The 25,076-nt window shown below is 34.9% G+C and overlaps 1 protein-coding gene across 3 annotated transcripts in view; it reads right to left on the bottom strand.

Moving 5' to 3' along the window:
• LOC129796450 (protein Teyrha-meyrha) overlaps positions 1-25,076 on the bottom strand; it is a 58,073-nt gene that overhangs the window by 12,806 nt on the left and 20,191 nt on the right. For 2 of the 3 annotated variants that reach the window (XM_055838373.1, XM_055838372.1), the window contains exon 4: positions 17,851-17,967. In XM_055838373.1, coding sequence (XP_055694348.1) covers positions 17,851-17,967 — 117 coding nt within the window. The remainder of the gene's footprint in view (positions 1-17,850; positions 17,968-25,076) is intronic. The other variant, XM_055838374.1, reaches the window with a different exon arrangement.

The following is a 25,076-nucleotide window of genomic DNA, read 5'->3' on the forward strand; positions in this document are numbered from 1 at the left end:
ATCGCGGATTATGCTACGACTTCTTAAGCACAGACAAAGATGACACGGATCACAGTGAGGGGTGGTAAAGAAAAAAATTCAATGCGTTTGCCTACGGTAGATGTTTAAATTTAATTGGCACTCTCCTTAATGAATCCCCCTCCCAAACAAGATTATCAAATAAAATGCATCATATTCGTGGTCTTTATACAGACTACATCTCTGCGTGAGATTTTTGAGGATTTTCACGCGGGATTTTCTCTTAAAAATATTTATTCAAATGAATATAAAATACCCCTCCCAAAAAACAGGATAATAGGGAAGATATTTGACATAAATGTCAGATATTTTGATATTTTCTTCTCAACAATACAATAACTTTCAATATCGATGTTTGCATAAAATGTGAAGAAAAAAGTATGACACACAGGAGAAGCACCCTTCGCATTCTTTTCTTCCACACCCCGATTGAGTGTTTATTGCACTTGAAATCATCCCCCTTTAGACGCCCCAGTGGTCGCATCACCCTGGAGGTTTCAGATGAGATTTTTCTTGACAGAAATATTAATTTTGACACGAGACTTTAAAATTCTAAAGAGCACGAGAGAAAAGTATGCTGAACAAGTTTTTTTTTGCATAATTTAAATTCGATTTGAAGTTGATATTTAGGGTAAAAAATTTTTGAATTCAGCTGGATTCGAACCAATGATTTTTTCAACAGAAATGTTTGTCGTATTTTGAAATTTTAATCAAAAGTAATAAATTAAACCAAGAAATACCTAGAAAAAAATATTTTTCGTTAAAAAAAAATTTTGAAACGTTCTTTGAATCATATTTGCATTAAACGTATTTTTTTGGCGATTTTTTCCATCTTCTTTAGCAAATAAAACTCTTTTGCTTTTCATCAGTGCTATCAGATCTTAATATCTTACTTTTCTTGAATATTGTGCAAAGGGACGCTCTTGACAGAAGAATGCTTGTCTTTTTTGATGGACGCACCACACAATGTTTAAATCCAGTTGGATCAATGCATCACCAGGCAGGGAATCAAATATTCTCTTCTAGATCCTTTACCCCCTCTCCACATACACCCTTTTCCTTCTTTTTACAATATTTGAATAAATAAAAGAGAAAAAAGAAATTGAGAGGGTAAAATGTGGCCCAAAAAGAAACAATCACAATGCAATAGCGTGGAAATTATTGCTTCCGTTGTTGCATCTTTTCCTCTCTCCACCCCAACCCAAAGATGCTGAAAAATCGATGTGAAAACATGCCTCTGCAGAAATATATATGACCTATTCACCCCCTCATAGATGTGCAAAAAAAAAGTCCTCAAAACACTTCAATTGAGATGTTTTCCCAAATTATCCCTCCCACCATCCCCAAGGGGTCGTTGAATTTCGCATAGAAGTGCATCGTGAGGGAAATTCTTTTACCCTACTTTCTCCTCAATCTTGGAAGGTGTTTAAGATTTGTCTGTTTTTTTTTTATTCGCGTCTTTGCCTAAAGTCACCCCAGTTGGGAAAATTTTTCAATCATGCCGCCAAGTTAGGTGTGAAATGTGCTCTGTAAATTCATTTTAAAACGCAGACGACGAGAAGTGCCTCCAGGGGATAAATTCCTCAACGGAAATAGTGTCATATCCCATTGCAAGGAATACACCATCATGCTTCCTTCTAAACATCTTGAAGGGGGTTCAAGGTTTACTGTGTATATAGCGATGAGGGGTGAGAAAATGCGGAAAATCACAGAGAGATTGCATTTCACAAACTTTCCTCACTCTATGGGTGAGAAATTTCATATTTTCACGTAAAATTCTATTTGAATTAATGCATTGAAAATCAGGTAAAAGATTTCTCAAGATTTCTCTTTATTTTACCTCAAGGCGAGGGAATATTTAATGATTTTCTCCTTGGCAGAACATAAATTCATCAATTGAGTGAATCCCTCCCTTAATCCATTTCCTTCAATGTCCTGCTAAAATATTCACACGATTCTCAGAGACTTATTTATTAAGGTGAAATGGTAGAAATTTAATTCCACCACCAGCAAAGACCTTTTGCGGGAGCTCTCGTTGAATGCGAGGGAGGATGATAAATTTGCATTTACCTCCGAAGCTATGCTTATGTGCATTTTTTTCCTATGTCAGCAAGGATTCTCTCTCTCTCTCACTGGCTAAGAGCACTTAATACATCCTCAAACACACAGGATATTATGCAAACAAGCCGCTGATGCATATTTTTCATTTGAAGATTCTCTTTTTTTATGCTCTGTGTCTTTTCTGTGAATTTTCTGCATAAAATGCGATTGCAGAGGGTTGAAAAGCTTCTTTTTTTTGTACAAAGCGAAGAAATTAAAAATGTAAACTTCTCAAACGAGGATTTTCTCCACTTTCTTGTGGTTTTAAGCACATTTTCTTACGTTTGTGGGGGTGATGTTGCGGGGGGGGGGGGTTACTTAAGGTGAGCTTCTTCAGGAGCTAAAAAGGATCTTCTTAATTCGTAATTTATTCGTCTCGAGTGGATGGAAAAAAGACGTACTATCTCCTCTAGAGTTTCAGGGATCAAAGGGAGTCTTGTGGGAGGAATTTTGCGTAATCAATTTTCTGCGTGTTCCCCAAGAAGAAGGTGAGATGAAATTGATTAGGTGTGGTGCGGGTATTTTGGATAAAAGGTAATGGGAGGGAGGTTGCATTTAATTAAAAAAGAACAACTTTTATTTGTCAGATTGTAATTTCAAGTTTTGGCTTATTGCTGGAAAATGCAGGAAATTCAACAGAAAAATTCATAAATTTTCTCCATTTTCACAACAATAATACAACATCCTAATATATTTTTCCTCATAACTTCATCGAGACTTTTAGGGGAATGTGTGGTAAATTAATTTCATACTCCACCAACAACATTTTAGTGACAATTTATTCTCTTTCGTTGGACTTTTTCGCTATATGTATGGTTTGTGGAGTTTCCTTTGGGGAAGACTCGCCTCCCACCTCCCTCCAGCCAGTGTTAATATGTGTCGGAGGTGCATATATGGATTGTTTAGTACCTTCCACCGTTTTTGGGCAACATATGTCTTATACTTGTTACCGGATGGTTTATGAAAAACTTTCCACCCACATAATACATATTACATTCTCTACCGTTGTCTTCTTCTTCCTCTCAAGCTTGTATAAGAGAGACAATTTTTCGGTTGCATGATGGTGTTCTGTGTGTGTTAGAGGATGATGAGACTTGGCAAGGAGTGTGCTTAGGATGAGGATGTGCGTGATGTGTGTTCGTAAAATGCATTGAAAGAAAAGTTTCTTGAGAAACCCAAATCACCATCATCATCATCCTATGACAAGATTAAACAGACAACACAATATAATGCTCTAACTAACAAGGAACTTTTATGAATTTTCTCCAAGATTTTCTCATACCATAACGCACCACCCTATATCGAGTGTAGATTCCATGTTAAGAGTCTTACAGAGTACATTTTTCTGATGGACCCATTTTCTTGTGCCACTCGTCTTTAGCAAAATAATTCACCATCCGTGACGATTTAAAGTGTGAAATGATTTTTACGAAGGGATTCCCTCACTTGGGGTGAGCGTCAGCTGCTTAAATTGAATTAATCCCCCTTTCTCCCTTTAGCGACGGCTTATATGCTACACTATATGGCTACACACAGCATCAAGGGAGTTGGGGAAATGAATCTGTGCCAAATGGTTACGTCTGGGTGTATAATAGTGGCATTTACGCAACATTACACCATAATTATGCTACTAACTATTTACTTGTGATATTTTTTGATAATCTTCTAAATTAAAAGAAAATCTTTAGATAAAAATTTCATGATAAAAAAATCTAATAATTTTGTATAAAGGGTTAGTTAGGTAATTAGGGTAATTATTTCGATCAGATTTATTATCTATTTAATATTAATTACAATTCGAGTAAAAAAAATATTTTTTGTGTATTATACCGGTATTTTACATGTTAATATTCCACACTACATTGCAAATATGTATACAACAAAATTTCATCTTTATAATAAACTAATTATGTGTATTAATTTAGGGTCACCAATTGTGGTGGAAAATGGACGGAAAAAGACCTAGAATCATCACCCACAATATTTATAAAAGTGATAAACTATAATATTCCACACAAAATTAAATTGTATATAGCAATGGTGTTTATTGAAGGGCTCTTTTGGGAAAATATTGACTGAAATTTCCCGCAATGATTTGCACGAAAAGTTCGTATATATAGCAAATTGAGAGTTTTAAGGGTACAAAACAGTGGTACACTAGTAGTGTATGTGTGGGGGTGTAGGACAGGCGCTTTAAGTCATAAATTTCGTGGCCACAACACACGCCTATCAGGCACTTTGTAAAAGTAATCTTTAGTAATTGTCAGAAATTCAATGCAGGGCATTTTGGGTATGAGAGGGAGCCCCTTTCCACTCTAAATATCACTGGCAATCACAATCAAACAGCAATTGAGTACAACTGACACACCAAACTGTGTTCTATGTGTGGCACACAGCTCTTGTCATTTATTTAAACCCATTCAAAGTTATCCCCGTGAAAACATGCAGTAGGGGGAGCCCCCAATTGGGTTGAGAGAGAGAAAACACTGAAATCTCATCTCATTTTATCGTCGTCCATAAATTAGGTGTTGTTAGAATTACCCCAACCACCATGTCCCATCATTGCGCCGCCATGGGCTAACAGGGCAAAGAGACATATACACGAGAGATACACTCTCCGGGAAAATGCGCTCCTCGTGAAAATGCAAACAAAGTGTCGTCTCCTCTGGAATATATTCATCGCGATGTCCCTAAATGGGTGGGTTTGTGTGGAAAATGATCACAAACGACAGCATATTGTGTTATACTTCCACCCTCCATTCACTTCCTATGCCCCCACACTCATGAAAACCATCAACTTGCGATGAGTGTAACAACCCCTTAAATGATTGTAATTGCGTGGTTTGCCCGAGAGGAACATGTTGAAAGCAAAGAGGTGCAACAGATTTGGAATTTTAGCATCAAAAGGGCAAAAAGGGAAGTATTTTTTAAAAAATTCTTTTCTTTATTAGGAAGAAATGATCGTTTTTATTTTTTTTTAAATTAGTTTTCTGTAGTAGACCTAGAGAAATTCTTTCAAGGATTTTAAGCAATTTTGATTTTTATATTATAGAATTTAGGAAATTATTTTCAGGTTAAAAATTTCAATGCAAAAATAATTTTAAAAAAAGGAATTTTCAAACATTTTGGAGACGTCAAATGTTTAAAAAAATAAAAAGCAATTGTAAGAAGACAGAAAAAACGTCAAACGTTAAATTTGGAATATATAAAGGACATCGAATGTGAAAATAAAAGTCAAATTTTCTTCTAACATCGAACGATAGAAATGTCAAACGTATAAAAATTGAACGTCAAAATAAAACATCAAGCGTGAAACAGAATGTCAAATCGACGCAATATTAAATGTTAAAAAGAACGTCTAACATTATAAAAAAGTCACTAACATACTGTAAAATGCTTCAACTCACAACTTAAAGTTATTCATTTAAAAATTAAATTCAATATACAAAATTATTTATTATTTGGTACAAAATTCAACTCCCTCTTATGCTTCAAGTCTTTAGCGTAACTTTTGGTTGAAATTAAATTGATAAATTAGTCCATCGTCTCTGAATACAGCGAGCTAAATTAATTACTGCAACCCCCGTCATATCGTCAATTTTCCGTGGTACATGGAGGATTGAAGAGAGAGAGAAAGCAAAAGGGTTGCAAAAGTACCACCACTTACAACTGTTGACAATAATTTGGGTTATGGCCCACTTTATCAACGTTTATCATGGGGTTCTGAAAGGGCCCCCATGAAGCTCGCTTTATTGTGTTAGATAATTTCGTGTTAAAGTAATTCTTTACCTTGTTTTATAGATACCTCTCCCCCACTCTCTCTTAATTGTTAATACTAGAAAAGATTTCTTAAGAAGGATTTTGCATTAAAGAAACAAACAGAAAAGTTTGCTCTATAAATTGTTCTATGTGCATGTGTAATACATAATTGTACAAATATGCTAAAAGATCTTTTGTTCTCTGTAAGAGTGGTCAAAAAAATGAAACTTGAAGATGCTTCCAATTGATTGTTTTATATGGAAATTGAGGTATTCACGTGGAAAATTGAGGAAGCACAGAATTTAATTGAATAATAGCGATGGAGGCTTTGTGATTGTTTAGCAATTTTATGGTTCTTTCGGTACACGAAGAGCCCACAATCCATAAATGAGGAAGAAAAACAAAGAATTTCTAAAGTGAAGATGAAAGAAAATCTTCAACAGTAATTTTTCCTGGATATAATTTTCAGTTATGGCGGTGAAATTTGAGGAGAGGAAGGATTGTGTCCACCTGTTTTTTTCCCCCGAACTCCAGTATAGCGATTATGTGTGTTTATTTTTCCAACAAATTTTCCCTTTTTCCATGCACACGCTGAGATGGTCTATAATTGTCTCTCCATAGCGGGTGCAATAAATTCCATCTCCGCATGTATTTGAGTCACAAAGTCGCATTTTTTCATCTATATAGCAATATGCGTTAATCTAACAAGAAGGAGGTATTAAATCGCTTTTCACCCATGCAATAAAATTCACTGAGGAATTCAATATTCAACCTTCGGGAGGGTTGTGTGCATAAGATTCCCTTTTGGGAAAAATTTTCACGAAGCGTGGGAGGGAAGGAGAAAATTGCGTGGAGATTTCTTTCGGAATTGTTGGCAATATTTAGCTCAATAATTCGCCCCATATTAGGCTAAAAGTGAAATACGATGAAAAACTGCGTGTAAGGGTGGTTTTGCCTTCTATATGCAAGAATCATTTGTCATTTTTATTATTTGTAATGCCACATATTTTGTGTATTATATTGTGTGTATGTAACCCTTAATAATTGTTTCATACTTTGGCATATGACCATGGTGTGGTATTTTTAATAATAACACTCCTGCGACGATGCCTCTTTTTTCTCATTTTCATCCCATAAATCATTTTCTATTTATTAATGTCGCGAATATGCCTGAAATCTTTATGCTACGAGAGAGATTTTTCAGTGCCCGCGTACATTCATCCCCCCACCCTCCTATTGTGGTCACTTTTGCAATTTTTTGCTGAATAATTTGATGTGCAAAGAGACAAAGAGATTTTCCTCTCAAAAGGTTTTAGGGTAATTTTGTAAAATAAATTGTTCGTTGAATTTTAATATTTAGTAAAATTTTCTTTCAATGGTTTTCAATTTCCCGCTAAAATTGACTTCTGGAACAAGATGGCAGCACTATAGAAAATGCAATTCACTCTCAAAATGCGCCTAAATGTATACCCCAAAATGTAAAATTTTCACAAATGCTTCTAACTCAATTTTTACATAATTTTCTTGTTCAACAGCACTTGTGAAAAAAAACGTGATTATTCCACTTGATTTACAGCAATGCACTTTATGTCATCAATATCTTTTCCCTAACTATATATTGTATTGGAAGCCTATGTAAAATTAAATCCCCTTCTTTCAGCATCGATGTAATCACATAAATATCGCATCACAATTTGTTTGCAAATCACCAAATTTGCACTCTCGCACTTCTTTTTCACCACCCCCGCGCGTAAGCTGTGTAAGAGAGAAAAATACGGGGGTTTTGTTATAAAATTGCGTGAGATTTTCTCCCAAAATATGCAGATTTTTCTCTCAAATCTTCACACACCACCCCCACACTTCGTTTTTTTTTGCAACTCAATACGGGGTAAATATGTGAAAAATCATGTGTGTGGGGTTTTTCTTTTGGCGGAGGGTGAATTGTTTTTATCAGCACATGCAAAAGGATATTGATAGGGGTGGGGGAGGGTGCTAAAAAGAAAACTCCTACAAAAGGGCGAATGTAAAGTCAGTGGAAATAATGGCTAAAATGCGACGATGTGTGGTGAAAAAATTGCTTTGGGACATTTTTAAATTTTCACCAGCTTTAGGAAAAAGAGATATGTCCTCAGCGATAAGATTGCTGCTTATAGAGAACACACAATAAATTCCCTTTAAAGGGGTTTCTCCTTTTTTATTCATACAAAATCCCAGAAAAATTTTCTTTCTCCATTTTAAAGACTTCTCGCGATAAAAAAGTCCCCTGGCATGCAATTTATGTTTATCTTTCATATTTAGCTTATTGTATGTATTTTTTTTTTCTTATTTATTCCGTGTAAATTCTTTGGATGCAATTTGTAAATTTTTCTTTTTTATAATCCATAATTTATGGCTGCAGTTATTAAAAGAGGGATATATTTGTGAATGGGAAAAACATATCGTACGGGGTTGAGGAGCTGTGTAATTGAATTTTCTACGCAGTGGATTACATAAAGTATTTGTGTCTGATTTTGTAGCATTGAAGTATTACTCAATCGCACACCCCTTTTGGTTATTTTTATTTAAACTAAAGCAAAGGGTTAGATCGGTTAGGCCTTGGAAATATCATTAGAAGATATTTGGGTTGGGTTTGTGAATTTCTCTAGATTAGAAATAATAGTTAGTTAAAATTAAGTCTTTTTATGTGATTTGGTTTTTAAGGATTCTAAGGACTTTTTAAAATACAAAATTAAGATCTAAAAATAAATACGGCCGGTATGATATTTAACGTGAAAAATATTAAGGTTTTGAAGAAATATAAAAAGAAACGGTTAAAATTCTGGGGAAATTGTAAAACGTATGAAATTCCAGACAGATACAAATATGTTAGAAATTTCAATCTTTAATATTACAAAAAAAACTCGAAAATCAAAAAAAAAAAGTTTCTAACGTAAGAATATCTTAAAGAACAGTTTGAGATTTCAGAATACGAAAAGTAAGAATTTGTAAATAAACAAAAACTTGAATATTTTATTATCTTCTTAAACATACTTTCTTTGTCTGTGTGCTCAACAAAAAAAAAACAAGATACTACGTCGTACAAAATGGAAATAGTTTGAAAAGACAATTCCTTTGTGGGGTTGTATGATGATTATTATCACCATGAGAAGTATGAACATATTTTCCACTCTTGACTACGAATTTTCTTCAGCTCGCACTTTTCTTTTTTTTGCTGAAAGTCTCACTTAGAAAATGAGCTTCAATATACAGGAACTTTTGGAGGCGTTCCCCAAGAAGTGTTGAGAAAAATGGAGTATAAAGAGACTCTCATTGTTGGTTTTTTTTGTCTGTTTGAGCACAACATATACGCAAGTGAAAAGCGAGTGCGAAAGAGACAATTGAACTTTGAGAAACTCCAACAAAGCACCCGGAGAAAGGAGTATATGTATATGCGAATGTATGTATATAGTTTAAAAGGAAAATTCCGAGGGCGGAGCTTTCCGAGTGCTTTCCGCGCTGCCTCAGTAACTTGGTGTTATTTGTGGAGGAAAAGCTCTCAACCATATCGAAGGGGCGGTGGAGGAGTTGGCGCGGGGGGTCTCTCTGAATGGTTACCACCAACTCACACGACACCGCAGTGTTTGCATTTAAAATGCTCACCGCCGTATGGACAATGATGGTAAGAGCGAAGCTCTCCTAAATGAGCATTTGATGGAAAATCCCCACATGGATTTTCTCCCATTTCTCATCAATTCAATCAATATATTGGCAATGATATCGCCGGGGAGATTGCACAAAAAAACGCATCACAGAAATAATGGCAATGTGGTGGAATCAAACATAAATTTCCACCATAAATGGCACCGCATACGAAAGAGAGACTTTTAACAGTTTTCAAGAACGCGCTTCGAGTACCCAACAAATGGGCAATTTTATTTATTTCTATATAAAATCCAATCTCTGCGGCAAAAGTGCCATTTTTTTCTTCATCAGTACCTCTTCTCCTCCACCACACAATTGTCGCCGACAAATGAAGACATCAACTGTGGTACGACCTTTGCTGACGGAAGAGGCATAGGAGAAACAAACAAACAAAAAAAGATAGCTTACAGAGGGTCCCAAAAGGGTCTTCCCCCGCGGAGCCCCCAATGATGGGGGAAATGCGATTGAATCATCAGCACGAAATGGTGGAGAAGGAAGAAATCCACCACACAGAGCAACTTAATCGATTTTCATCGCTTCTGTGAGATGAGAGAGAAGACAAAAAATTGATTTATTTAACGATCCAAGCATTTTGCTAACTGCAATTGATACTCTCTCTGCATCACTCTGGCTTTGCTTGAAATACTTGAGATTTATTCCGCACATGGTATGAAGAATTGTAGTCCAGTTTCTCCTCTCAACCGCAATCACAAAACCCCATCGCAAAGGCGCAGCATTGCTGCATTTCAATTGCATCTCACCAATTGCAACAGTGTGATAAGAAATCGTTCAAATAGAGCGACAAATATACATAAAATGTATAAAGAGGAACTTTTAATTGGAATATAGGGGTGAGAAAGTAACGGTTCACCCCAATCTATGTAGGTTTATAGCATTTAAAAATGTCTTAAAAATTAGATCTTTAAGATGAGATTTTTTGTTGGCTTGAATAAAGAAATATAAACCTGATTAGAGACTAATAAAATAATCAAAGTTAAGTTGAGAATTCCTTTTTGTCAATTTGATGAAATACTTTGTGTTATTTTAACTCTTCTTTATTTTCCTTCTTTTTAAAATGTCTCAATTATTTCCTTTGCTCGCCCATAAAGTCCATCCGCGAGCGCGGCAATGATAAGAAAGTTTATGTTGTTTCAACGATTTTGTGCTCCACATCCACTATATATAGTAAACGAAGGAAAATGAGCTTTTGCGTGTATTTTGTGTTAAATGAAATGAGAAAAAAAGAGAAGAAACTTGTCCGGTGATTTATTAAGTAATTTAATGAAAATACGATTTTCACGGAGAGACACATTTTGTGCGCGCGCGATCCTTTTGAGTCTTTTAGCATATATGGGGGGAGGTGGTTGTGAGCATAAGTTTTGCTGTGATGTGATAGCATAAAGTAAATGTTGTTGTGAACATTTTCACTCTCATTCGTATGAGGTTTTTCCTTCTTACTCTTGACTACATACAACATGCTGAAATGGGTATTAATACGCAACATAATATGTGATGCTAAAATGCCGCTCAGTTGAGTAATAATGCAATAATAATAATAATAAAGGTAAATCCACGACGGTGTGTGTCCCACTGAGTGATATAATGCGGCAGGAGGCCAATGTGCGAGACTTTCCTCCTCACATTGCAACTCCATGTATGTGCCACAAGAAGTCACTCACTTTGGGTGCTCCGGGGTTGCTCTGTTAGGTTCGCTGTATTGAAATAATGCCGTGTATGTGCGCACTGGCCCCGAGTCTCAACATATATGAAATTATTCCTCCTGCAGATTTATGAAGTCGGTATTTTAACCACTAGCAAAGCTATACCCGTAGAAATCCCCACATTGTCACAACCAGAACGGTTTCACTATATATGCCCCCGCGTGGGTTGAAGGGAGTTTACTTCTCCCACCCCCACATGGTGAAAGGAAGTTGGGAATGTCTTTCAAAATCATATTGTATACACACGGAGGAACCGCAAGAAATACTCCCCCAAAGCACCACATGCCAGGAGGATTTATAAAAGTCCCTTCCACTGTAGGCCAATTTATATTACGGCGACACATTTTATTAATACAGCTAAATAATCTTTTCACATAAATTTATTTACAAAATACCCAACGGGGTAGGGGTGGAATAGGGTATAGTGGTTGATTTTTTTCTTTGAAAGGTAATATTGCTTTAGTTGGAAATTTGTTAGTAATTTACTTGAAAGGACAACTGACTTAATAATCATCTTTGCAATAATGAAGGATGAGAAATGTAAAAGAAAATTACGAATATTAAAGAAAACTAAACGATTAGATGGAGCCGCCTGGTGGTGATAAGGTGTCTTAATAAGTTTGTTATTAAATTTAACGTATTATGAAGCCATGTTCATTTTTATGTTGACTTTGAGCAAATAAAAAAAGCACAAAAAATATTAATTTTCACAAAAATGCAATGGATAACGATAAAGGAAAGAGTTTTGAAACTTCTTCCAAAAAAAAATTCAAGAATATTGATTGAGAATTGACTTTTTATCACAATTTTGAAGTCAGACTTCGTGAAAAGTTCTAACATTTCATTAATATAGTTTTTGGATTGAAAACCTTTATTCGTTTCCATATGAGCTAACCCTTCATTCAAAAAAATAACCAGGATCTGCATAATCTTTTAGAGAGTAGTAAAAAAAGTAAGAAATCCCTAAACTCATTCTCATTTTTTTAATTGAAATTAATTAGGAAAGACTACAAAAGGATTTGCTCAAAAATACAAAAAATGACGTCACTATTGTATTTTTTTTCTCTTTTAATTCATGAAGAATAAAATTTTACTTATTCAAAAATTCAAAAAAGATCATTTTTAATGCATTAGCGCAATGGTCCATGGAAAAGGACAACAAACACAATAGTAACGTCATTATTAACATTTTTAAGAAAAGCTTCAGCGGTTAAGTTCAGATTTTTTCTTCTAATGGAGAGTTTAGCTGTATGGTCATACAGAAATGAATAAACTCCTTTCTCTTGTATATGTATTAGAAATTTATTCACAAAAAGACATAGAATAATGATTAAGTTGAAAACTATTTTGTGTGTGGAAAGAGTTGCCCTCACTCTCTATCTTTTCCGTATGTCTACAAAGGGTCCCAAATTCATGGCCTTTATTAGAGAAGAAAACTCGAGGTGTGAGCGAAGATTTATACAACCAATTAATTCTATTGGATAATCCCTCCGACACTGTGTTAAAGTGGAAAGAATTTACTTTGACTTTCGGGGAATGTTTCACCTAAAAGGGGGAGGGAGAAAAAAATAAAGTTAGAGGCATCCCACTGCTGAATAATTAGGCAGCTCAGTTTATACCAAGCAACTTTACGAGGAAATCTCCTCAAGATGAGCTATGCAACACGCATGACATTGAAACCATGAAAAGAGATGAAGGAGCGACAAATTCAATTATCTAGTCAAGTGATATGAAATGACAAATAAATTGAATGAAGTCACAGAGAACGAAGAGGTTGCCCATCGATTTGCTGTGTTAAGAGAAGAAAGGAAATTCATGCGACAACAGAAAGAAATAATGCACAAATTTTCGCATTTAATTCCATTTATCTCATATATATTTTGGGTTCTTCCTTGAAATCACCACCAGAACGGTGTAGGAAAGAAAAGAGGAAAGAGATGAATTGGTGAAACGAAGAATTGGATGAGAAGGAAAAATCAGGAGTGATTCTTTGATATCTTTTCATCTGTCAACACAGATTAACTTAGCCGCAACTCCACCGACCCTACAAATCCCTTATATATACAACGCGATTGTTTCATGCATAGAAAGATGTGCCTCCGAAAGTCAAATGCGGAATCGGATTTATTTGCCTCGTGATTAAGTACCTGGAGGATTTAATGTGAGGCAACTACATTCAGACACCATGCATGCCAAGTGCCGCGTTGTAGAAGGCCAGAAGGAACAGTCAGTGGCAAAAAAAAAGAAGATAAACGCAAAAGAGCTTGCGGAGAAAATGATCATTCATTGAAGGTGCGAAAGGAATTTTATTGAATTGAGTGAATTGTGCTTATTCAAAATTCCAATGAGAGGTGGTAAATCCTCATCCTCAGCTTGCCAGTCGTCTTGTCTTTAACACTACTGCTACATACAACCTGCCCTGAGATATTTTGCTTTGAAGGCAAAAAAAAAACGTGGAAAAGAAATCAATTAATCGTTAAGCGGAGAAACTTTTATATTATATAGATCTATATACCAATGGAAACGTTTTGGAAAAAATAATATTTTCAAAGAATATTCTAAAAAAAAAACATTCAACGTTATAAATGCAGTCGTGCTCTCGTGGTAGGACCGTCGTCAAAATGACTTCTCCGCGGTAAAACGGCTTGTCAGAATGAGGAATTTTGCCTTCGCAGTGGGACAATTAGTATCCTACCTTTCCAATAGTACTAATTGTCCCACTGCGAAGGCAAAATACTTCATTCTGAAGCCGTTTTACCGCGGAGAAGTCATTTTGACGACGGTCCTACCACGAGAGCACGACTGTGGTTAGAAAAAAATCTCTTTTATCAAAAGAATTTTTTAAACCAGTAAAAAAACCTTTAATTTGGAAGTCTTCCTCCTTGCAGCTCATTGTACAAAAAATTAAAGAAAAAACCCACTCTCGTAATTATCAGTATAACATCTTCATTTCACACCCAACAGTGTGGCCAAAAAAGTAATTTATTCGAGTAAATAAAAGGAATAATAAAAAAAGATATGCAATTGCTGAAAGGGAAAAAATTATCTTATATTAAAAAATTCTTCCCAAGAGTTAGGGAAGAAGGTTCCCTTTGAAATTGCAAAAGAAAATGTTCCTCGCACCCCTGTTGAGGGGTGAAATGTGAGATTCTTTTTATACGGGGCAATTAACACACGCCGCGGAGAAATTCAGAAAGATGATTCTATAAAAAAAGTAAGAAAGAACAATCTTTGATTAGAGAGGTAGCTGTGAGTTATAATAATATCAAAAATTCCTTTAATAGCAACACTTTGAAAATTGACCACAAAAGAGGGTAAGAACGAGAAAGTGAGGGTATCATCAACATTAAGATGATGCGCCTAATGATGCTCATGATTTTCTTTAATTTCCCACCCACACAGAATTATTATTGCCTCCCCGCACCTTTCCGTTTTTACACAGTCTTTTAGATAAAAAATTTTAATTGAATTTTCTTCATATAAATGACGCAAATCTTGCCTTCCAAATGGACTTCATGTACCAAGAAAAAAAAAGGAAATAAGACTTTTACACCCATTGGCTTTGAAGACGTCACGTGGACAAAAAAATAGAAAAGAAAACGTTAAGAAAAAGTGTCACAACAGCTTGGAAAATTTCAAGAGATTAAATGGCAACAGATAAAATGGGAAATCATTTGGAAAGTATTGCAAACACCGAAAAAAATCATGGCAGTTAAATCTCGCAACGGTGTGGCCTCTAAGAACATAATTAAAACACAAGAGACGTAATTTTACTTAATTAAATTCCCTTCTCACCCAATTTCGGGAACGGAATGCACAGAAAAAAAGAATCCCCGCAAAGATGTGAAATACACACCGAGAAAAAAATGTCAAAGCTCTCTGAAATGTTATAAATTTAATTAGCAATTTTTAGTATAGGTCAGATAATATAATTTGCTAAAAAAAATTTAAAGTAACTCCACGTAATTGAGAGGAATATTTAGCAAAAGTTGTTTGTGTCGCTAATTGAGAAGACCCATTTAAAAGTGAAACAGTCATAGTCAAAGAAAAGGTTAAAAGATGATAATTTTTTTAACCTCTTTAAACGTGACGTTTTGAATTTAGTTTTTTTATGCATTAATTCCTCGATTCAGATTGTTGAACTCTTACCTTTAATTAAGTTGAATGAATAAGAATAGAGTTAAAGTGAGGAACTAACTAAACAGACTATGATCGTACAGACTTTTTAACCTAAATTGAGACTTAATCTTAGTTCTGAAATAGGGATGTAACTAGAAACCTAACCTTGGAAAGTTTGAAACAATAAATATTTTCTAATTTAAAGGGCACTGAATGCTTTGCTGACAGTTGACGTTGTTTTTAACGTTCCACATTTTTTCATAAATGTTTGACGTTTCTTTTCTAACATTTGACATTTCTTATCCACTGAAAGATTTTATTTCGAATCTTTAACGTCATAAAACTTCAGAAATATTTTTTTCAATGTAATTTTTACCCTGAAATTAAATTGTTTTGAAAATCTGAAGTATCATAATTTTTTAAGTATGAATATGTCCTTCCTAATTATACGCAGCTGATCTATGTAAAACTTCTATTCCAAGAATACTATAATTTTACTAATATAACACTAAGCTCTAATGAATTCAATTGAGACGATTTTTTCTGAGTGTATTGAGAAAAAAAAAGAATGCAAAAGAAACGCGCTCATTGTAGCGAATCAAATCTCCCTCCTGGTTAACTTTTTTTTCTTCACAAGGTCCTCAAACATTTATCCACCCTCGTTTACGGATCCATCGGCAAATGGGTGAAAAATCTCAGCTTGTTGCCCACACAAAAGAAGCAATAAACACTTTTAATTTCTCGCCTTTCGCGTGTCTTTCGTTTTTTTGCGCCTATGCCGCTTCTTCCTGTCAAGTGTGAGGACACGCAAAAAAGGACATTCTCCAGGAAGGCTCAAAGAGATGCTGTACTAAGAAGGGCGATGGATAGGTGGGGTGAGATTATTGCCTCGAAAGGAGAAAATACTAAAAGGGGATGATGATGAGAAGTTCAAGAAGCACCAACTTTTTTTTTATCATCCTGCCAAGGATTCTTTTTTAATTCTTCCAGTCACTTGGGATGGGAGAAAAAATCTGATATTAAACGTTGTTTATTTCATAATTAGATTTTTGTCTCTGTAGAGTGGAGGACACTGTGCAGGATGACTCGGTGAAAGAATAAAAGGAAAAAATCTCAGTGGGGGTTGCGAAAGAGGGCTTCGAGGAGACACTCCCTTTATATAATATCGAGAAAGAATCTTGCTAAATTTTATCAACCCCTTTTATTCTGTAAATACTCTCTCCACAAAGATAGCCACTTTGCGATGGAATTTAAACCTAAATCGATTGAGATATCAAATTCCCTTCCACACGATTCGAGAAGCAAAAAAAGGACAAGAAAGACGTGCGAAAGAACTCGCGAGCAAGTGTTTATTTCCACTGCAATCTTCTTGTTCACAAGAAGAAGCCATGCCGAAAGGTGTGAGGGCAAAATATACAACAGAGAATGAGATACAAGGAGGAGATAATCCAAAAACTTATGTACTAACATCGCATATCAATGATTTTTGGGAATTGGAAATGTTGATTGAGATTACAAGTTTTTCACTGATTTCATATAAATTCCATCTACCTTTGTGCTTTTGTGTTGTAGTTGGGTGGCTGAAAATTTTATTGCAGGTGAGAAAGGTTGCAATTGAACCACATAGTATTTCCTTTATAAATTGGTCTTTTGATATTATTCTTAACTTTCGCTTCCGCATATGGATGCTTTCAGAGGATATTTCGGCGTTAGAACGTCTTAAATGATCATTAAATTCATAAAAATATGGAAAAATGAAATTTTTCATGTTCGGGTCCACGTAAAACCCAAAGAATGTTAAAGGGTTAAGAGTCAGTTCTTGTTGATTTTCGAGAGTTTTCTTTTTTGCAAAGAACTTTACATATGTTAAAATCAGAATAAACTTTTCTCTCAAATACAATTGAATCAAAAAATCCTTCAAGTACAAATCTTTCTCTAAAATCGGCAACTAAACAAGGCCCAAAGGCAAGCTAAAAGGGATACGAGAAAAATTTCCCATAAAAAAGTCTATAATACAGAAAAATGGACATAAAGTGTTATGTTGGGAATGAGACTGAGTGACTGAGAAAAATATATCCATATAGATGTGGATACAACTTGTGAGCCACGTTCCAGTTTATTGAATAATCGAACACCTTTTTGTAAGAACCCTTCGGTGGACATTCTTTTACCGCGAATTCATCACTGCGACGACACAAAATTGAGAGATAAAAGAAATGTAAGTTTCTCGGCTCTTTTTTTTTTGTGCGCAACCCTCTTTTTGTTTCGGGGAGATTCACATTTCAAAAATTCTGCGACGCCTCACCACTTGATTTCTTCATGGTGTACGTCATTCTTGGTGTTTTGTGATGTGCAAAAGATACATCTTTGGAAATATTTTTGAGAATATTGCTTTGAATTTCTCAACGCGTTTGGAGGAGAAGAAAAAAATAAGAAAGAAAAATTAACTAACCTTGTTGGAAGTATCTTTTGGATAGTGAGTAAGCATGCGGAAGGCGGTAGAGTGGATGAATTCCATTGTCCAAACGTAAATTTAATGGTTCGACCCCATTTGATGTCTTCGGGGCTGCTGGAGAAATATTAAGAGAATTAATTAATTGATTTCAATTTGCTGGGGGATGTTTCTTCTTTAATTTATTTGAAAATTGTCTTCAGTTTTCTTTATTAAAAGAAGAAATAAAAATGGCGTCCGGTTTAAACATTTGATGGCGCTGTAGTCAGTGTGAGGGAAGCGAAAATGGCTGACAGAATATTACAACAACAACAAAAAAAAAGAACAATTTAACAATATAATTTACCATCGCCTACAACACACAAAAAAAAAACTTTGTAATTCATTCCTTTACTTTTGGAGAATCAATTGAGACTTCAAAGTATACAGAGCCCCCCACAAAAAAGTACACAAATCACAAAGAAAACGACAACATCCACCGTTTTATAAATATTTCATCAATTCCATCTTTTCGCGCCAATTGCAACAGAACCATTGACATTTTTGATAAGAACTCCTTGTGCAAACTCACAAAAACTTCCCAATGGTCTCTTTGGCAAAACTCCCCGCATTGTGTTACACGAGGAAAGAAAAAAACTCGTCGATAAATTGATTGATGACACAGCATAGGAGTCTCTTGGCGTGAGTGTCTTCCACCAGCAACAGCAAAAGAGTTTGTTGGATGTGTTGGACAAAAACTGGTCATCGAGGTTAACAATTCTTGTCAACGAGATACGTTACACCATTGATTCCAAATTCAGGAATTTATCCCCAGACCCGCCAGACACTTTGCTGTAAATGCGCGCGAAAAAAAGCTACCCAAAAGCATCAAACATGTCAATATTTTTCACCTCCCAATCCACTTCGCTGCATCCCATTCTTGTGATGTCTCTATTTAATTGGAGACACCATGCCGGATGGTAAAAAAAGGTGTCCGCTGATTGAATTTTAATTTATCTGAAAGTTTTTGGTGGCAACGGAAAAGTGCGAAAAACCACCAATTTCAGAGACAAACAACGCGATGGGAACGAAAACCCTTTTCGATTTGATGCGCGCGATTTTTTTTTTGGTGCGTATGTGAACATTCACCCGCGGCATCAATTTGTGAAAGTGGGCAAACAAGTCAATGATGTCATTTGAGGACAATTTATAGTCAATGGAAAAGGATATTTGCTTTCTGGTGTTCGGAAACAGGAGTATTTTGCTATTATTGTAATTTATGGCCCATGTGCAGGAGCATTTTGTACTGGTTTTATATTTTAGAGAAGATTTTCATTTGAAGCTCAGCTTATATTGACAGGAGTAGAATTGTTGGTTTGACATGTGATGAGGAAATGACATAAGATTAAAAATTTTTCAAAGCAAATTCTATACTTTTGGAAGAAAGAAATTTTCTTAAGGAACATTAAAATCAAAGTGTTGAAAAAAAAATTAAGGAAAACAGTTTAAAAAAAAGGAATAATTTCTTTTTAATTTCCAGCATATTTTTGCATTGAAAACTTCATGTCGTCTAATATCTGAGTTAAATTAAATCCTTATTATATATTTTTTAAAACAAGCTTTCTTTTTAATAAATAACGAAGGTAAACTTTGGTAAAGTTCTTCATTCTCAGAGCAAGTTTTTCCTCTTTTTCACAATTTCATGTATGTATCCAACTAAATTGTTTACGTATATGAGGGTGGTATAGAGAGGATGATTTTCACGATGCAAATTCTTTGATATTGCAAAACAATTTTCATTGCTGACGTGTGTGTGCTGAAAGATGGAATATAATTGCGCAATATACAAGCAATTTTTGCCGCATGACTTGGCAATTTTCTTCCACACTTTCGGCGCATTCAAGCTCAATTCGAGCATTATTATTTTTCCGGGGGCAATAAAAGGAAAATTCGTTTGTTAAAAAAATAGATATTAAAAAAATTGAATTGTTTGATGATGATTAATTGGTTTGATTGTGATGCATTTTTATTCTTTTGCTTGAATTTGCATTTTTTTTATTAAAGTCTTGTGATTGTTTTACATTATTTTTTGATTGATTTTTTCTCTGCCTTATGTTTCTCGTATATTTGTCGCATTGGCACAAATTTAGATCAATTGACGAAATTCAATGCACCTTCACCTATAGCCAGGTGATATGCACTGTGACACCGTAAAGTAAATTCATAAAAGGGATGTAGGTATCTTCCCAGATAGATCGACTTCAATGCGTTGCCTTTTCCCCTTTTTAAGCCAATTTTCTTCCATTTGTCTCCATGTTAATAAATTCACTCGCGCTATTGCATTTCTGCCCCGTTTGACAGTGTCTTCTCGGCCCATCCACCACTTTAGGCGGGAGACTAGGGAGACACACGTGTATACGCAGTATAAGTTGAATGAATAAAGTGTGTGGTGTGTTGAAAAATTGCACAGAAGTCCCCACCTTGTGTGCCCATTCCCTTCGCAAAAATCATTCACATATTGTCTCCACGCAGCCCCATGCTACCTTGTATTTTGTGATGTGATAAAAGAGGCGCGCACAATAAGAACCAAACCGCCACAACAAATTTAAATTTTAAATGTTTTAACATGGCAAACTTGCTGTTTTCCATGTTCGATTGTGTTTCGATCTGTGGACAGAACAAGCGCGAAGGTATGGATGATTGTCGATATATAAAGTAGCAGTACCAACAACAACAACAAAACTCAAGAAATGGTCGATAAGACGCAGTTGGAAGGTGGGGTTGGGGTGTGAGGTAGATAGTAGAGTGAAGACGCCTCTTTTTGTTTTATTTTCCTGCGCAAAGAAGAAAAAAAAAACAGCCCCAACATGTGTGTAAGTTCAGCGTGTAATTTGCACACAATGCATAATCCTTAAGTGCACAACTACACACCTGGGGATGAATTTTCTTCTTCATTTCATTTCTTCTTACACTACAAAAAATTAAAGGAAAAACTGCGATGGGGATAAAGCTTCGTTACGATATGATTGTTGGAGTAATCGAATTTGATATCTTTTGATAAATTCTAAAAATTCTGCAAATCTATTTAAATTTATTCCTAGATGAAGGAGTACCTGGTGAAGGAGAAAAGAATTATACGAAAATTATTGGGCTTCACAAACTTTGGTAACTTTACTCTGTGAAAAATTTTAAATAAAACTTCTCGACTTTTAAGAGTAAGAAAATCGAGAAAATCTAACGTAAGACGGATGTAGTTGAAAGGAGTAATAAATAAACTAAATTTAAACAATTAAATTGAATTAAACAATTTTAATTTTATTTAAACATTTTTCAGAATATTTTAAAATTAATTTTTATGGATAATTATTTCAATAATAATGAATGAAATTCTTACGCTTTGTCTTGTTTAACCGACTCGAACGAAATTCGCAGATTTTAGTTTTTTTTTAACCACTATTACAATTTTTTCTGAGTGTATTTTATTGGTAGGAATTCATATGTTTGTCTTCTCAAAATTCATCTCACTGGTGGATGTTTGGTGTGAGGATGCGAAGAAGTAGTTCGTTCGTATTAAGTATTTGTCTCATGGAGTTTTTTTTTTCAAACTCCTAAAAATCCTCTTCCAGATTGTTAATCCACCTTGTTGGATGTTACTTCGTTTCTTTCTTTATTTTATTACATACAAACATATACCTATATTTTATAAGTTGTTCTTTTTATCTCGAGAATAAACCTTTTTCGGTCAAACATGGGGATTGCAAAGTGAGACGCGCAGTAAAGCGAGTTACAAGATTTACGAACTGTTCAATGAGAAATTGAGCATATTTAATCTCTATACGAGCTATTCGTACTCTCGCGGGGTTTATCCTGTTTTGCGTTGTTTTTTTTTACCCTTTTTCAGGGATATAGCTGACCTTTCTGCAACGAGAGAGTGGGTCAGAGGTTTTATAAAATTCAACTGACTTAATTTAATGGTTTTAGGTGGTCACATTGCGCTCTATTTTGTCCAAATACATTATGTTTGTATTTTAACATTTTGGAGTGTGTTGTATTTTGTGTGGTATTTTATCTCACATTGGTGGTGCTCAATTTCTTGCATAAAATACCAATTTTTCATTTGGAATTTTCCATGTGGATCTATTGCAAGAGAGACAAAAAAAAGAAACAAAATAAAAAAAAATCATGAAAATTTATGTATTTGATGCACTTTGCAACTTACCAAAGGCGCGTATACGAGAAATGCATGCACAAACATTCCGATTTTACGTATGCATCTCTAGTTGAAATCTCTATGCCAAACAAGAGAGTGGCTTTTGCCTTGCAAAAAGGACAACACACAGGGAACTTTTTGCATTAATTTGATCTTTTTGAGAAATTGCCATGATGCAGCTGGGTTGAGTTTTCACTTTGTGATCCATTGCAATAAATATTTTTCCTCCTCTCAATGAAATTTATTCGTTAACAGAGAAAACGCCAAGAGAGTGTCAAATGCATCTTACGATGCATTCTCAATGAGTTTTATTGGAATATGCAAAGATTTGCTTTAAGGAAGAATTTGAAAGAAATGTTTTTTTTTTGTTTTAGTTTTGTTCAAGTATTTTTTCTTTAAAATTTTCGAATTTGTAATTAATTAACTCTTCATTGCCGGAGATATATTTTGCATTATGTATGAGGTCACTTTTGTAGTGAATTCTTTCAGGAAATGAGGTAAATTTAATTTTTAGCCTCGGTGTTTTAAAGGTTAAAAATTGAGTAAATCATTGATTATTATCACAAAGTCTGATTTCTTTTGGGTCTATTTCGTTGTACAAATGCATTTTATAACTTTACAATCAATCGAGATCACTGTTTTGCATCCACTTGCCTTTGCATTTATCAATTATGATGATTTTTCTTGTTCTCCACGGTAGAGATTTCTTCAACTGATAAAAGTCCCACAAAGTCTTCTCACATTGTACGCATATTCTTATATATTCTTCAATTTTCATCACTTTTGCCAAGGATAAAACGCGAGAGTATCGGTGTCCATATTTTTCGTTAAACAAAAAAAAATATGCATGGAAGAGGAAGAGATGTGCGCTCCTTGGCGGAATTGATGGTGCGATCGAAGACAATTTTTCGCAAAAGTGCACCACAAGATGATTCCATTGAATGCAAATTTTATAACGATACCACACTTAATGCATATATGAAGAGCACCCGAAGCACTAACCATCTTCTCAACTTGTGTACCTATATCCAATCCAATTTTTCGGTATGAGAAACATTGTTTTCACCACGTTCTAGTCACATCGTTTGTACCAATGCTACTGCTGGAAAGCATTAAATTATATTCTTTTCCGAACTCATCCTATACCTTTTGCTTTCTCATATTGTTATTGGCAGAATAATGGCTATTTGTTAATAATTGATTAACAATTTTTCTGAATGATTTACTAACTCAGCACGACAGGAACTTCAATTGCAACTGAAAAAAAGGTTTTGAATTTTAAAGTCAATCATAACGCGTCCAGTTATAAGAGTTGGTGTCCCACAACGTGTAGAAGTTTGTTTATGCGTTGTAATGCGATTTGTGAGCAGAATTAGTATACAAATTTGATTTTTTTGTAAAATTCGGCAATTTGATGGATAAAAATGGTCATATCTCTGGTTCTATAAGACATACAGAAATTTCTTGACCAGTTTTGGAAAGGTATTAAAACAGGCTATATTTTGGGATATATTAAGATACTTTTCAAGGTCACCTTCGAATACAAAATGGCGGCTTTTTGTTTTTCCAAAACAGTTTTTGGCTTTTTTTGTCCCGAAGGAATGGTTTTAGAGGTTTCTGATGTTCTAGAAAGTTGTAGAGTTTTGCAAAACCTTTAATTTGATACCAAATTGAGCAAAATCGGACAATCCGTTCAAGAGATATGACTCTTAGAACTTTTCAAATTCAAGAATTTTTCAAATGGCTATATCTTCTAAACGGCGACATAGATTTTCTTCATTTTTGGACTGGTGAAAGATATTGAGTCAGGCTACAACATATCAAAATTTAAAAGATTTGCCTAATGGGGATTCAGAGATATTGCCCCTTAAAGTTAGCCAATTTTTGTTTTTGATTTTAGCGCCTCTTGCGGATGTTTTTGGAACTTGGAATGTTCTAGAAAGTTGTAGGGCTTCTTGAAACCTTTCATTTGATACCAAGATGGTCAAAATCGGTCAAGCCGTTCTCGAGTTATATCGAAAAAACACTTTTTGCTTTAGGTCGCCATATTTGCTAAACGGCTTGACCGATTTTCAAGTATGAGTTGTCGATGAAAACGTCTCACTGAGCTCTACAACATACTAAAATTTCAGACCTCTAGCTATAAGGGAAGTAATTGGCGGTAGTTCAAAATGGCGGATGGCGGCCATCTTGGATTTTGAAAATGCGAAAAAATAAAATTTTACACCCACATTTCTATAGAAAACTTCAAACCCGAAGTCTCTATTTGTTACCGTTCTCGAGCTATAAGACAAAGTTTGGGCGACCGGCCGGCAGGCCGGCCGGCAGGACGGCCGGCAGGCCGGCCGGAACAAAATTTTTCCACCACCATTTTTGGAATGTGGGTTGTCTGAAACGTGGTCATACCAAGTTTGAGCCCGATCTGAGGTGGTCGGTTTTTCCGACGATTACAATACTTGGTGTTGGCCACGAAGTGGAACACCAACTAATTTGATAAACCAATCAGACTCGTTTGAGTTTTGTTAATCATATTTTGCAGATTGTTTTTGGTAATAACGATTAAAAACTTTTTTTTTATCAAAAAAGTTTTAAAGTGTTTGAAATTTTACATATTTATAAATGAGAACGCCTCATGATTAGGAATAACTTCAAAAAATATTAATACCTTCAAAGTTCTTTTAAAAGCAAATCGCGGTTTAGTAGATAGAGCATTTAGCTCGCAACAATAAAGTCTTCGGTTCAAGTACATAGCCGGCGCCACAAAATATTCCTTATTTCGCTTTTGAATGACCCACAAAACTCTTTAAATAACTTCCCATTCGGCTATGTGTTTCTTTGATCACTATTTGGACTCTTCTCAACACTCATTGATATACAAAGAAATATAAATAATTTGTTGTATGGAATTTGATGGATTACGTAGATAGTTAATACATACAAAACTTCCTTTTGGTGTCTAAAGTCATCTTCCGTTCGGCTTTTTGTGGGGACTGTCGTGGGCAAACATTGCAATATATCACGCGCGATTGTCTCACAA

Source organism: Lutzomyia longipalpis, chromosome 4 (assembly GCF_024334085.1).
Source record: "Lutzomyia longipalpis isolate SR_M1_2022 chromosome 4, ASM2433408v1".
In the NCBI taxonomy this organism is placed as follows: domain Eukaryota; kingdom Metazoa; phylum Arthropoda; class Insecta; order Diptera; family Psychodidae; genus Lutzomyia; species Lutzomyia longipalpis.